The sequence below is a fragment of the Bubalus kerabau genome, chromosome 8, assembly GCF_029407905.1.
Source record: "Bubalus kerabau isolate K-KA32 ecotype Philippines breed swamp buffalo chromosome 8, PCC_UOA_SB_1v2, whole genome shotgun sequence".
NCBI lineage: Eukaryota > Metazoa > Chordata > Mammalia > Artiodactyla > Bovidae > Bubalus > Bubalus kerabau.
In genome coordinates this window covers 36,921,331-36,935,372 of record NC_073631.1, presented here as the reverse complement: position 1 = coordinate 36,935,372, position 14,042 = coordinate 36,921,331, and the positions used below count along the sequence as shown (strand labels likewise).

The 14,042-nt window shown below is 39.0% G+C and overlaps 1 protein-coding gene across 30 annotated transcripts in view; it reads right to left on the bottom strand.

Moving 5' to 3' along the window:
• The window catches only part of LOC129659044 (uncharacterized), a 464,676-nt gene that overhangs the window by 140,070 nt on the left and 310,564 nt on the right, over nt 1-14,042 (bottom strand). For 15 of the 30 annotated variants that reach the window (XM_055590067.1, XM_055590072.1, XM_055590073.1 and 12 more), the window contains 2 exons: nt 11,977-12,029; nt 11,629-11,758 (listed from right to left, as the gene is read on the bottom strand). The exons of 2 other annotated variants lie outside the window; for them this stretch is intronic. In XM_055590067.1, coding sequence (XP_055446042.1) covers nt 11,629-11,758; nt 11,977-12,029 — 183 coding nt within the window. Of the gene's footprint in view, nt 1-5,852; nt 5,963-11,057; nt 11,759-11,976; nt 12,030-14,042 lie in introns of those variants that run through there. 13 more of the 30 variants (XR_008717760.1, XR_008717762.1, XR_008717763.1 and 10 more) reach the window with 3 other exon arrangements.

Here is a 14,042-nt window from a genome sequence, read left to right as displayed (position 1 = left end):
GCCACCTGATGCAAAGAGCTGACTCACTGGAAAAGACCCTGATGCTGAGAAAGATTGAGGGCAGGAGGAGAAGTAGATGACAGAGGATGAGATGGTTGGATGGCATCATTGACTCAATGGACATGAGTTTGAGCAAACTCCAGGAGATGATGAAGGACAGGGAACTGTGGCGTGCTGTAGTCCCTGAGGTCACAGGGAGTCAGACACAATTGAGCAACTGAACAACAACAAATTGCATACCATAGAGAAGCTGCTGGCCTGTCAGAACAATAAAATGGACTTCTGAAGGTGCAGCTACCTGCTTAGAAATTATCATCTTTCGAGTATGAAGCATCATCCTCTAGGACTTAGAACATACCATACACCTCAGTTACAGTTTTATTTCTTTAATAGGTTGAATACATGGAATCAAGAAGATGGATGTAGAAGAGATGGCCGTTTTTAAGAGTTCTCATTTTCTTTTTGGGGAAATTGGTGCTTCTAGTGCCTGAAAGTCTATGTTCTGCAGTTCTGGATGCCTTATTCTCTCAGAAAGTAAATGTTTCTACAAGGGGACTCAGCAAGAGCCCCAACTGAATTGCAGATTCTCATTCTCCACCTGCAGAGATGACTGTCTGCTGAGCTCATAGCTGAACTGCCCCCCGAGAAAGGTTTCTGCCTCACCAAGGTTACACTTTCTTCTTAGTCTGCATCAAACATGCTGACAACCTGACCTCAGTTTGGGACATCTCAGATCCAGAGTTTCACTTGTGCCCGATTAAGCCTCTGCTGCAACCGTCCAACAGTTCACCTCTTCCCCTGTACAAGCCTGCTCCCCTCTCTCTGTCACAGATATTGGTTGCTTATTCAACCCCTTGCTTGAGAATCTCCATTTTAGCACCTACTTCCAGCCAAAACCAAACTCTGATGGTACCATTGATCTCAATCTCATTTTCAAAAACTTGTCCCAAATTCTCTACATTTTTCTGGCCATTTCATACCAAAGTTCAAAGACTTTTTTTTTTTTTTTTTTTTGTATTATTCTTTCTTATTCTTACTCTTAAAAAAATTCCTGAAGCAGTGCTCATGCAATCTGGCACTCAATTTTCAGAGTACATTTATATTTTCTAAAAATGATCATTTCATCAGAAGCAAATATCCCCTCTGACTAAAATTACCCTATTCCCCTACCACCTCATCGCAGAACACAGTCTGACTTCTCAGTAGATCTGAGTGTTACAAAGGGAAAACAACCAAAGCACTACTGTTCAATTTAAAACAAAATCATCTACCTTTTAGCCAAGTTCCACATGTCATCTCTTGGTCTATAATTGTATCACTATAAATAGCAGTTTCCTGATTCCTCTCAAATTGCTCCAAAGATTAATGTACAGGTTTTCTTATAATTTTAACAAAAATAGAGGCAGTGAGGCCTTCTTCCCTTTTCAAATGTGAAAAAGTCTTTCGTGAATTATAAAGACTATTTGACTGTTTAACACATCATTAAATCTTTATGTACTTTTAGAACTTCCTGAAAAAAAAAATCTACTCATTTTTCAAATCCATTCAGGATATAAGTATTGCTAAAATAAATAGGGTGTTAAAATAAAACTCTAACTAGGCCATTATATTGGTGAGATAAACAGTACTGCCAGGTAAAATTTCTCTTGTTAAATTGGTCTTTATTTCTTAAACCTCTTACTTTTCTTTCTTAAAGTTGTCCAGCACCATGAAAATTCACAGATTTCAGGTACCGGTTTTGTTTTTTCTTTCATTTTCCCCTCTAGTTTCAAAAGGATTGCTTCCATAGCAAAGAAGCAATATTCCAGCTGGCTCCTAAACCATGTATTTTAAAGCAGTTTGGAAAACTAGAAATGAGTCACAGGACAATTTTTTCACTGTATCCATTACAGTGTCCAGATAACAAATTAGTTATAGAATCCAAGGTGCTTCTTGACACATCAATATGTGGTTATGAACAAGATATACTTGAGCAAGGAATCAATTTCACTGCAAATGGTACATTATGGTATCAATATCTCAAATCAGTGTCTATCTCCATAACTCAGCTTTCTTCCCAATTTGTCCTTAATGTCTCTCGATTCTAATGATCAGCAAATTCTAAAGTCAATTACAGAATTCATCTCCCACTTTTTTCTCCACTATTTCATACATTATTCCCACCACAGGTGTAACTGCTATGTCATTTTTAAAACACATTAGAGTAACTTGAGTTTAGAGTAAATTAATCAAATTATAACTGGCCTTAACATAAAATCAACATCCAACACATGCAGGGTTGAAAAGAGGAAACAATGTTTACATTTTAAGACCAACAAGTTCACAATTTGTAATACGACATGCACTGAAATATATCGTTTAATGTGTATTTAGGGAAATTAATCACTGCAGATGGTGACTGCAGCCATGAAATTAAAAGATGCTTACTCGTTGGAAGGAAAGTTATGACCAACCTAAATCAGATCAGATCAGATCAGTCGCTCAGTCGTGTCCGACTCTTTGCGACCCCATGAATCGCAGCACGCCAGGCCTCCCTGTCCCTCACCAACTCCCGGAGTTCACTGAGTCTCATGTCCATCGAGTCAGTGATGCCATCCAGCCATCTCATCCTCTGTCGTCCCCTTCTCCTCCTGCCCCCAATCCCTCCCAGCATCAGAGGCTTTTCCAATGAGTCAACTCTTCGCATTAGGTGGCCAAAGTACTGGAGTTTCAGCTTTAGCATCATTCCTTCCAAAGAAATCCCAGGGCTGATCTCCTTCAGAATGGACTGGTTGGATCTCCTTGCAGTCCAAGGGACTCTCAAGAGTCTTCTCCAACATCGCAATTCAAAAGCATCAATTCTTCGGTGCTCAGCCTTCTTCACAGTCCAACTCTCACATCCGTACATGACCACAGGAAAAACCATAGCCTTGACTAGACGGACCTTTGTTGGCAAAGTAATGTCTAGATAGCATATTCAAAAGCAGAGACATTACTTTGCCAACAAAGGTCCGTCTAGTCAAGGCTGTGGTTTTTCCAGTGGTCATGTATGGATGTGAGAGTTGGACTATAAAGAAAGCTGAGCGCTGAAGAATTGATGCTTTTGAACTGTGGTGTTGGAGAAGACTCTTGAGAGTCCCTTGGACTGCAAAGAGATCCAACCAGTCCATCCTAAAGGAGATCAGTCCTGGGTGTTCATTTGAAGGACCGATGCTGAAGCTGAAACTCCAATACTCTGGCCACCTAATGTGAAGAGCTGACTCATTTGGAAAGACCCTGATGCTGGGAAAGATTGAGGGCAGGAGGAGAAGTGGATTACAGAGGACGGGATGGTTGGATGGCATCACCGACTCGATGGACATGGGTTTGGGTAGGCTCTGGGAGTTGGTGATGGACAGGAAGGCCTGGCGTGCTGCAGTTCATGAGGTCGCAAAGAGTCAGACACGACTGAGGGACTGAACTGAACTGAACTGAACTGAGGGAAATTACATTTAGCAAAACAAATTCTTTATTTCCTTGAATGCCTTTCTGTTTCTCCTCTCTCTTCGTCTCTTTCTGCCTGCCTACCTGTAGGTGTAATATTTCTTTTAGGACCTCAAACATAGCACTGCGTGAGACCTGTAGAAAGCCTTCGATAGGAAATCAATGAGTAATTGAATTCAAAATTGACTGAACTTAAAATAAGCTACAGCAATAAACCTATATCAGCAGAAAGGCAAATCTATTTCCCAAACAAGATCAAAGAAGCACAGCAACTCCATTATGTGACCTCACTGAAAATTAAAACCTCTTAAGAGGCTCACAGAGTAAGATATAAAAATACATCTTGTAACTTCGGTAGAATTCTTTGGGAACTAGAAGATCTTTGAACAAGATGAGGTATATCTGAAGAAAACTTTTATACTTTTTCTCTTATTATAAATTATAAATAATCTCACACTAGTAAATAGATAAATAGTAAACAATCCTCATATTAAAAAAAAAACAGACTGATACTGCAAGAGTGTAATTCAAAATATATAGTACTTGATACGAAGCCTGGCTAACTCACAAGATTTGAAGAATATCTATTCACTCAGAAGTCACTTTTCAACAGTCCCCGGAATCCATGGCAGATTGAAGAGAGCTAGTAAAGCGAGAAATGAACAGGCCTGAAGCATTTAAAAATGGAAGTGACAAGTTACACCAAACTGAGCACTATAATAGCTTTCGTATAGTGCATGACAGTGGGAAGTATCTTTTACTCAAGATGCACTATGGTTGACTAGGAATTTCAAACCCTGGTGTGGGTTCATGAGATTAAGAAATTCCACTTGACTTTCAGTTCACTAAGTAAACCACTTCTCTGCTTCCTCTGTTTACCACCTTTATAAACTCATGATAACCTCCTCTTCCTCTGCATTTTAACAGATGCTATGAGGTTTCAGAATTTAGGGGGGGAATATCTATCAATAATGACAAAACGTTGTCATCGTCCTTAAGTGAATTTGGTCTTAAAGACATCATTAAGGTGTTGTAGCTCTCTTTGGAATCTACCACAAGCTCATCATAAGCTGATGCTTTGTTATTGCTGTTTATTTTGCCTGCCTCTCCCTTATTCTATACCTGATGAGGATTCACAATAATGTGAGAGACTTCTAACTGAAGACTTAGTCCTCTGCCTCACAATTTATCTTCTCCATCCACACTGTACCGGGGGAGAAAAAATAAGACACTGAGAAACTACTCATAACTACAAGAACTATTGACTGCTTCATATTTATCCACTAGACACCTAATATCTGTTCATTCATGAAGCCTTCCTTCAGACATTGTTAATACACAAATGAATATGGTAGTTTCCTCATGCTGAGTTCTCACAACTGGTAGCCTGGAGATCTCTAAATTATACTCTTCTCAACTCCTGGGGAATAATCATCACCAACCTCTCACTCAGGGCCACTCAGTCTGGGAAACATCAGCTTTAATAACAGACCTAGGACTATACCTTACAAGGCCGTTCTGGCTTTTTATGAAAAAACCAGTCTTCTCCTTCCTGACACTAGCACTGATATAATTCTATTATTATTTGTACATTTTCTTTATAGGAGTCCCGCCTTGTCTGTTAGGGACAGGTTCCAAGACCACCAGTGGATACCTGAAACCATGGATAGTTACCAAATCCTATATATACTATTTCCTACACATACATACCTATGATTAACTTATAAATTAGGTACAGCATGAGATTATCCAAATTGCCAGCCAGCCGCCTCGGGGGCCATTATTAAGTAAAACAATTACTTGAAACATAAGTACTGTGGTACCCTGAACAGTTGATGTGGTAACTAAGAAGGCTGCTAAGTGACTGATGGGAAGAACATTCTTAACAGAGGGGTGACTGACATCCCAGGCAGGATGAAATGAGATGTTGAGAGATTTCATCACACTACTCAGAACGGCACACAATTTCAAGTTTATGAATTATTTATGGAATTTCCCATTTTCAGACCATAGTTGACTATGGATAACTGAAACCATGGAAAGAGAAACTGGAGAAGGGGGAACTACTGAATTAACATGTTTCCTAAGTTTAATATAAGTTCCATGTTGGAAAGGGGCCTTGTGTCTTCTATTCACAGTGAATCCCACAGAGACTCAATACTGTGTATAAGCCACAAAAAGTTAATTCATGAGTTAATTATGACTCCACAGAGTTACTTGAGACCAATTATCATTTCAGAGAGCTTTGATTTACTAAAACTAAAATCTTGATTCTTAATTCCACATTTAATTTCAGAATATAATGGAACCACCCCCAGTACCTAATGTTTCACTGTTCTTTTATTAAAAGTAGATTCAGGTCTCAGTTCTGGAAGTTTGCCCAACTCTTCACAATAGAACAATGATTAGTACCTTACTCACATGCTAAAGAAATGAACATCATACTTCATAAAATCAGAGATATAAAAAGTTACTCCATCTTTGGGAGCTTCTATTTTGCCTGAAAAGGTAGGGACCAAAAAAAAAAAAAAAAACAGTTTCAAGGTCTTCACAGTATAGAGCATGAGAAATTTAAACCTATCCTTATATTTTTTCTAGGAAAACACATGTTTTACTTATGAAGAAAAACTGGGAACGCATTTCTACCTTTATATGAGAGTGTCTCCAAACCCTATCTTAAGGCATTCTCTATCCACTTTACATTTGCCTGTGGCAATGCATCTTACAGGATGATTTTTCTGCAAGAAATCTTCAGGATAATAACCAAATTTACCCCCATACCCTTCCAATTATAAATTATTAAAAGCAAATATACCCTTGGTATATAAATTTCAAAAGCATTAATGAATTAGACTAAATCATTTTTTCTTTTTTATTTCAGGAAAGATACTTCATCTGTGTTTTCTAATTATATTTTTGGTCACCCTTTTTCCACTTTCTTCAAAAATACTCCTTTTTTCTAAGAGCAACTTAATGTTTATGTTCTCTTAGATTCTGTCTTGGCAATCCTGTTAAATTTCATTTTTATTTACCAAATACCCACTTTCTCTCCTGGCAGAGAATTGTACTTCTCGGCCCCTCATAAGTCAGAACCTGTGACTTGCTTTGACCATGGAAATGTGAGCAGAAGTTTGATGCGTTACAGGCAGAAGAGATAAGGATCCCTCCATGCTTCACCCCATTCTCTTTTCCCTCTGCATAAGGAAAAATTAAGTGCCAAATACAAGCTGTTCAAGAGGGCTGTATGCCAAAGATTTTTTTAAAAAGTCAAATCCTACCCACCATAGATATGTAACAAAACAGAGAAGCAAACCTTTGTTACTGGGAATCATTGAGATTTGAGGGCATTGTTACGATGGCACAACCACATATACAAGGACTGACAGAACTTTCCTTACTCTGTTCCTGCTCTCTAGCTCTGTATCATAGCTTTAGCTGCCACCTATATGTTCATTATTTCCCCCTCAAAATCTTTACCTCCATCAGAACAATCACCTAATCACTAAACGCATTTTCTACATGCCTCCTGGACCGTTTCACCTGGGTACTCTTCAGGCAATTGATAATCATGACCCAAACTAAATTGTCATTTTTCCTTCAAAAATGTCATCCGCTTTCCTTTCCTCTAATATTACTTATCTGTGAGAGTCATCCTCAACTGCTGTCTCCCTCAACTCCACTCCGCATCCAACGGATTGCCAAGTTTTGTCAGTTCTGCAACCCAAACAGAATATATGCCATTGTCTTCATCTCAATGCCAACATTCTGATTTAGAATCTCATCATTCATTTCCTATGATTTAAAACAACCCAGATTGTCTCTGCTTCCAATCTTGCACAATCTCGGTTTATTCTCCAAATTTTCACCAGCATGGTCTTTCTAAAATTCAAATGTTATTCTATCATTTCACTGCACAGAATCCACCAAAGGAAACCAAGCGTTCTTTACAATGTTCAAACCATTTGCACAGCATTTGAGATTCCTGAGGATCTGACTCCAACACACCTTTTATTTTTACCCACCGATATATGCCCACATTCATCTTCCCAATTTGCCAAGCCTCTTTCTGAGGCATCATGTTCTTTAAAACTTCCATTACTTTTCACATTTTTGTCTATTAGTGTTGCTTTGCTCCTAACACTTGAGTGGCTAACTCTCCTCATTTCTCTGAGCCAAAGTCACAATTCCAGACATCACCAAAAGCAGGAAGCAGATAGAAATGAGCTTTTGTGGATCCTACTTATGTATATCTTAAAATAAAAATAGACAAAGGGATACAAATAAAACCAAAGGCTAATAGGTCATGAAAACAGATCAAGTTCAGGATCTTTAGTGAAAGTGAAAGTGAAGTCGCTCAGTCGTGTCCAACTCTTTGCGACCCCATGGACCCCAGGCTCCTCTGTCCATGGGATTTTCTAGGCAAGAGTACTGGAGTGGGTTGCCATTTCCTTCTCCAAGGAACAACTTAAAAGTATTTGACAATCCAACTGGATAAAAATGCAAACTTTTCTACTGGATTTTGCTATTACCTGGGATGGTGGTGCAAAAGCCAGTTTGTAGTAGGTTAAAAAGTAAATAGAAAGTAAGACTTGGAAACACGAAGTACAGACAACTCTCCTAACAAAGATCAGAGCCTTTAGGACGGAGAGACATGGTTCAAGGTCTAGAAGGAACACTACGGAAAGAGAGACATATCCTCAGTTTAGAATTTCAGAGGAGAGTTGGAGACACATTGGTTAGACACGTTAGCTGCTAGGGGAAATTAGAATGAAAGGCAGTTCTTTTGAAGGGAACAGGGGTTTCTGAAAGTGGAATGTTAGGTAAAGATGGACTTGCTTAGAAATAGATATTGCTTTGCCAGTGGAAAAGGAGAAGCACAGGAGAGAAGTTATGTTTAGTCACATCCAGATTACAGTGAGAGCAGCTCAATGATGCAGAAATATCCTACAGATTTGAAAATACTGGTGGGATGACAGATGAAAGGTCACAGGTGACCTTTTGTAAATCACATCCATTGATTTCCTAAGAAGCCAAGACCAAGAAACAATCAGGTTGTTCTCTGAGTGATGAAGCAGAATTGGATTTATCACATTACAACCTACATTCCAAAACAATATTTTTAATATAATTTCACCAAGAATCCTTGACAAAGTCATTTGACTCCATAAAATGAATTGTCCGTCCTCAGAACACTGAATGATACACGACATCATATTTGAATGATGTGCAGAGCTGGACAATGTATAAACTATGCAAATATATATATGGAGACACAAAGAGCCACAATAAATCCTTGACAGATATTAGAATCAGAGATGGGTATTATGAGGCAACATCATTTGTTTACATTTTTATTTTTGCTGAAAAATAGTCATATTTGGGAGTGTAGAATCAGCTTTCCTTACTGGAGTCACTAATTCCTTTGAAATTAATTTCCCTTTGCTAAGCTGACCTAACAAATTGGGATCCCACCCCCAGTATGTATAGATGTGTTGAAGATTAGATATTGTTTATAAAGAACAGTCTCCTTAGCAGGAATTATTCTATAGGTATAAATTGTGAACTTATGTACTAACAGCAGGAAAAGAAAATTAAATGCTAGCTATTGCTTTGGGGGAATATTATTTCTAAGAGTTCAGAATTGTTTCTAATTAAAACTATCTTTCCTTAAAGCAAGTTTCTAGAGATTCAGTAGGTTCCTTCTGCCTAAGAAATATTAAAAACTCTGTGTTAGCAGACCACCCCTGACCTTGGATTTTTAGACTGGAGCATGTTTGTTTCAAGTACTTAGGTTTGATGCTATAATATCTTTGCCATATTTTATTGTATTGAATTTCTCTACACAATTTGGATTTTTTCTTAGAGATGTAATAAAAATTTATGGGCATAGCTGCATAGCCCATTGCTGTTACACTTCTGCATATACTGTCATTAAAGACAACATGTGAAAGGGTTTACAACATCAGAAATCCACATCATATATGAATATTCAAAGGATTTCCACCATCAGGTGGCTCACGACATTCTTGTGGTGTTTTCTATCCCCTTTTACTGATTTATATTAGAAAAACTTACATTTCTACCATTGGGGGGCTGGAATTATAACATGTTTTTTTATGCTCTGATTAATGTTAAGACACTTCCAACATTGCAAAAAGGCATTTCTTCTGAGGTTTTAACTTCTAGTTTTCATAGCCCTTTGCAAGTCTGATTTTTTTTTCATTTATTCATGCTGCCTCACTTTAATTTATTCGTGTTACTCAGCCCCAGAAACAGACGAAACAGCTTTGGACTTGTAGGAACCATTTGACCAGTTACTATTGGACAGAGAGGGGCAGCACACACACTCAGCCCTCTGGCAGCCTGTGTGAAATGCATCAGTAGCCTCCACCCAGGAGGCAAGGTAAGTGCCCACATCAAAAAAAATACACCATTACAATGGATGCTAATAAGTCTCAGAGGAATTCAACTTGAATGAGAAAGTTCCAGTTCATTATCTTTTATCACTTACAGTCACAACAATGTGCTAAGTTATTTTCGCTAATATCTTCAGCTGAGCCATTGCACAATGCCTTTTATCTTTTGTGAAAATTATCTAGTTTTTGCAATAAATAATGCGGATAGAGACCAGACAGCTATTTTAAGATGAGCATTTTAATGGTTAGGTCAACTAAGTAGAGCATGTTAAAGATCAAAGAGACTTTTTTAGACACTGACTCACAAAAAATAATGGAGAGTCTAAAATGGTAAAAAAAAAAAAAAAAAAAAGTAATCACCTGGTATAAGAAAAGAAGTAGTAAAGTCAAAAAATCATCTCAGATGCAGGATATACTTGACAATGGTATAGAAAAAATGTAAACCTATAGTTAGCTTTTATATATTTCTGCCCAATTAAAACATAACCATGACATGTATTCGCCTTCCCTGGAAGGCTAATAATGTGGCACCTAAAGCAATATTCCCCACCCATGTGCCCCTGGGATTGACCACAGTGCGAGGGTTGTGTGGAGGAAGGCCAGAAACATTGCTTACAAGAGGTACTTAGGAATTCAGAGATTGAAGGCGAATGCCTAGGTAATTCTTTTAAAATAGACCCCAAAAATGTTACCTTCCTGACTCAAGGTCAATTCAAAACACCCATTTAAATACCATACATTTATCACACCACTGCACTGCATTTTGTATAGTTAAACACAATTCTTGGTGATATTTTCCATTTATGTGGCTCCAGTATGTTTGCTTTCTCAGACTCACTACCCAATTTAAAGAAGTAGCCCCCCTCTAGATGGAGAGGTTACTTCATCCCTTACTTTCTTTTTTCTTACTATTTCTTATCTGAAATGCTATCATCTGTGTACTTGCCAGCTTGGCTACTTTCTGCTCCTCTCCCCTTCTCAATAAAGTCAGCAATAGGATATAGACATCGGTTTTACCCACCCCTGCAGTCCAGCTCCGAGAACAAGGTTGGCCACCACAGAGGATGCTCATGTCATTCATATAATTACCCCATTTCAGTTAGAATTTTTAAAATGTATGCTTTTCAATTGAATTGAAAATACACCCCCCCCCATACACACAAAAAAAGTTTGCCATTTTACAATGAAGTGAAAGAGAAAAAGTAAACAAATTTATTACCCCAGTAAAACATTCCTTCTACATTTAATCTTAAATGTCTTTGAGCTGACCCATCTCTGGGGAACACAGCTTCTGCTTTTGTTGTGTATTTGTGGATGTGGGTTAGAGTTGGGCACGATTTATGAAGCTAACTTCTCCAATACTTAATATCATCATAAAATGTTAGACCAAAATCATTGTGATCAGCATCCCCACACCACTGCTGACGGGTAACTTCACATAAGGGAATGAAGGCATTAGTCATTGATGAAACCTCACCGTGATCTTTTTGGGAGCTGCTCAAGTGCATGCCTCTGAATCTTTACTGCTGATTTCTCTGTAGAACTCACCTTAGTGGCTTTATTCAGTTTCAATGAAACTTAGTATCAGAAACACTTGTCAAACATATGACTAAAGTCATAAATACAGTACCATCAAAAATGAAAGAAAAATAATAATGCAGGATGGATATCATTTATGTCAACTTAACATTTAAATTCCCAAATATAATCAAAAGCTTTGAGAATCTGGTGGACAGCAAGGAGATCAAACCTGTCAATCCTAAAGGAAATCAACTCTGAATATCCACTGGAAAGACAGATGCTGAAGTTGAAGCTCCAGTACTTTGGCCACCTGATGTGAAGAGCCAACTCATCGGAAAAGACCCTGATTCTTGAAAAGACTGAGGGCAGGTAAAGAAGGGGGTCAGAGTATGAGATTGTTGGATGGCATCACCGACTCCATGGACATGAGTCTGAGCAAGCTCCGGGCGATGGTAAAGGACAGGGAAGGGAAGCCCAGCATGCTGAAGTCCATGGAGTCACAAAGAGTCAGACATGACTGAGTGTCTGGACAATTAACAACAACAATTAAATTCCCAAATATAATCAGAAGTTTTACCTTTATGAAAGCCTCTGGGAAGACCTGGGTCTCCTATGCAATTGCTCAGCTTCCTAGGGGGAAAGAGAATGAAAGAATCACAGATGGAAGGGGAAGCAGAGATAGAAGCAGGGGTTAGTCAGCTGTTGAAGAACCAGTTCCAAAGCACACAGGTGGAGATAACTGCCTTTGGGAGGGCAATTCCACAGAAGGTCCTGATCTAAAAACCTCCCCATCCTCTCAGCTCTCTTCATCAATGGGTTGATGTTATTTTCATTTCTATGATGTTACGTCTTGGCTCCCTGTTAATAGTAATAGATCCTGGAGTAATAGGGAGGAATAAACCAGAAAAATAAAAAATATTGAGTATAAAATACAGGGGGTGGTGAGATTCAAAAGACCACTTCATACAAAACAATGTGTTAACTTTTCTGTCCTCCCTTTCCTTTCCTTAAAACCAAGCAGTGAAGAAAGTGCTAGTGATGCATTCAGCTTTTTCATTTGTTTTGCTCTCTTCCACATACAGGTCTGTTTTAAAAAGTGATGCATGTAAGAATTTCAAAGCAAATAAAAGTTACAACACAATTACAGTATGTCTAGCCTTCAGCCATTTCCAGAGCTTGAAACAAAATGCCATTAAATTTTACCTAACCTTTTGTTACTTAAAGTAGATAGTTCCTGCCTGCCTCCAGACACACGCAGTTTTTCATTCTTTCCAAAATTTAGTATTGTGTCTAAACTAGTGAAAGTGAAAGTGTTAGTCTCTCAGTCATGTCTGAATCTTTGAGACCCCATGACTGTAGCCCACCAGGCTCCTATGTCCATGAAATTCTTCAGGCAAGAATACTGGAGTGGGTGGCCATTCCCTTCTCCAGGGGATCTTCCCACCCCAGGGATCTAAACTAACCAGTCATGAAAATGTAACTTCATGAATGGGATTTAGCTTGTATCTCTATAACAGCAGGCTTCCCAGGTGGCACAGTGATAAAGAATCCACCTGCCAATGCAGGAGATTCAGGAGACATGGGTTTGATCCCTGTCTCGAGATGATCCCCTGGAGAAGGAAATGGCAATCCACTCCAGTATTCCTGCCTGGAGAACACCATGGACAGAGGAGCCTAGTGGACTGCAGTCCCTGGAATGGCAAAGAGTCAGATACAACTGAGCACTCTATAATAGCAAAGTATTACCAATGAAGCAAATAAGGATTTGAACTTTTGAGGATTATTTTATGGGGATCCTAACGATGTGAGAGTTGGACTGTGAAGAAAGTTGAGCATCGAAGAATTGATGCTTTTGAACTGTGGTGTTGGAGAAGACTCTTGAGAGTCCCTTGGACTGCAAGGAGATCCAACCAGTCCATTCTAAAGGAAATCGGTCCTGGGTGTTCTTTGGAAGGACTGATGCTAAAGCTGAAACTCCAGTACTTTGGCCACCTCATGCAAAGAGTTGACTCATTGGAAAAGCCTCTGATGCTGGGAGGGATTGGGGGCAGGAGGAGAAGGGGACCACAGAGGATGAGATGGCTGGATGGCATCACTGACTCGATGGACGTAAGTCTGAGTGAACTCCAGGAGTTGGTGATGGACAGGGAGGCCTGGCGTTCTGCAATTCATTGGGTTGCAAAGAGTCAGACATGACTGAATGACTGAACTGAACTAAACGATAATGTAATATTTTTAGAGAATTGTAGAAGGGAAAGAGAAATGATGGAGACACAGAGACAGTGAAAGAATGAATCCAGGCCAAACCTGAACAGAAACTCAAAATAGTTGATTTTTTTCCCTTTGTAACCTCCTTCCAAAGCCCTCCTGTTTTATTTGCACCTCCTCTCCCTCCATTGTCTGCAGCCCAGCCTTCTGGAGTCAGACGTGACCTAATGCTCACCCTCTATGACACATCTTCTAGAGAAGCCTTGGGAGAAAATGGAATGAACCGTTTAGTAGACAGTCCTTTGGACAGCAAGGAGATCCAACCAGTCCATCCTAAAGGAAATCAGTCCTGAATATTCATTGGAAGGACTGATCCTGAAGCTGAAACTCCAATACTCTGGCCACCTGATGCGAAGAACTGACCCATTTGAAAAG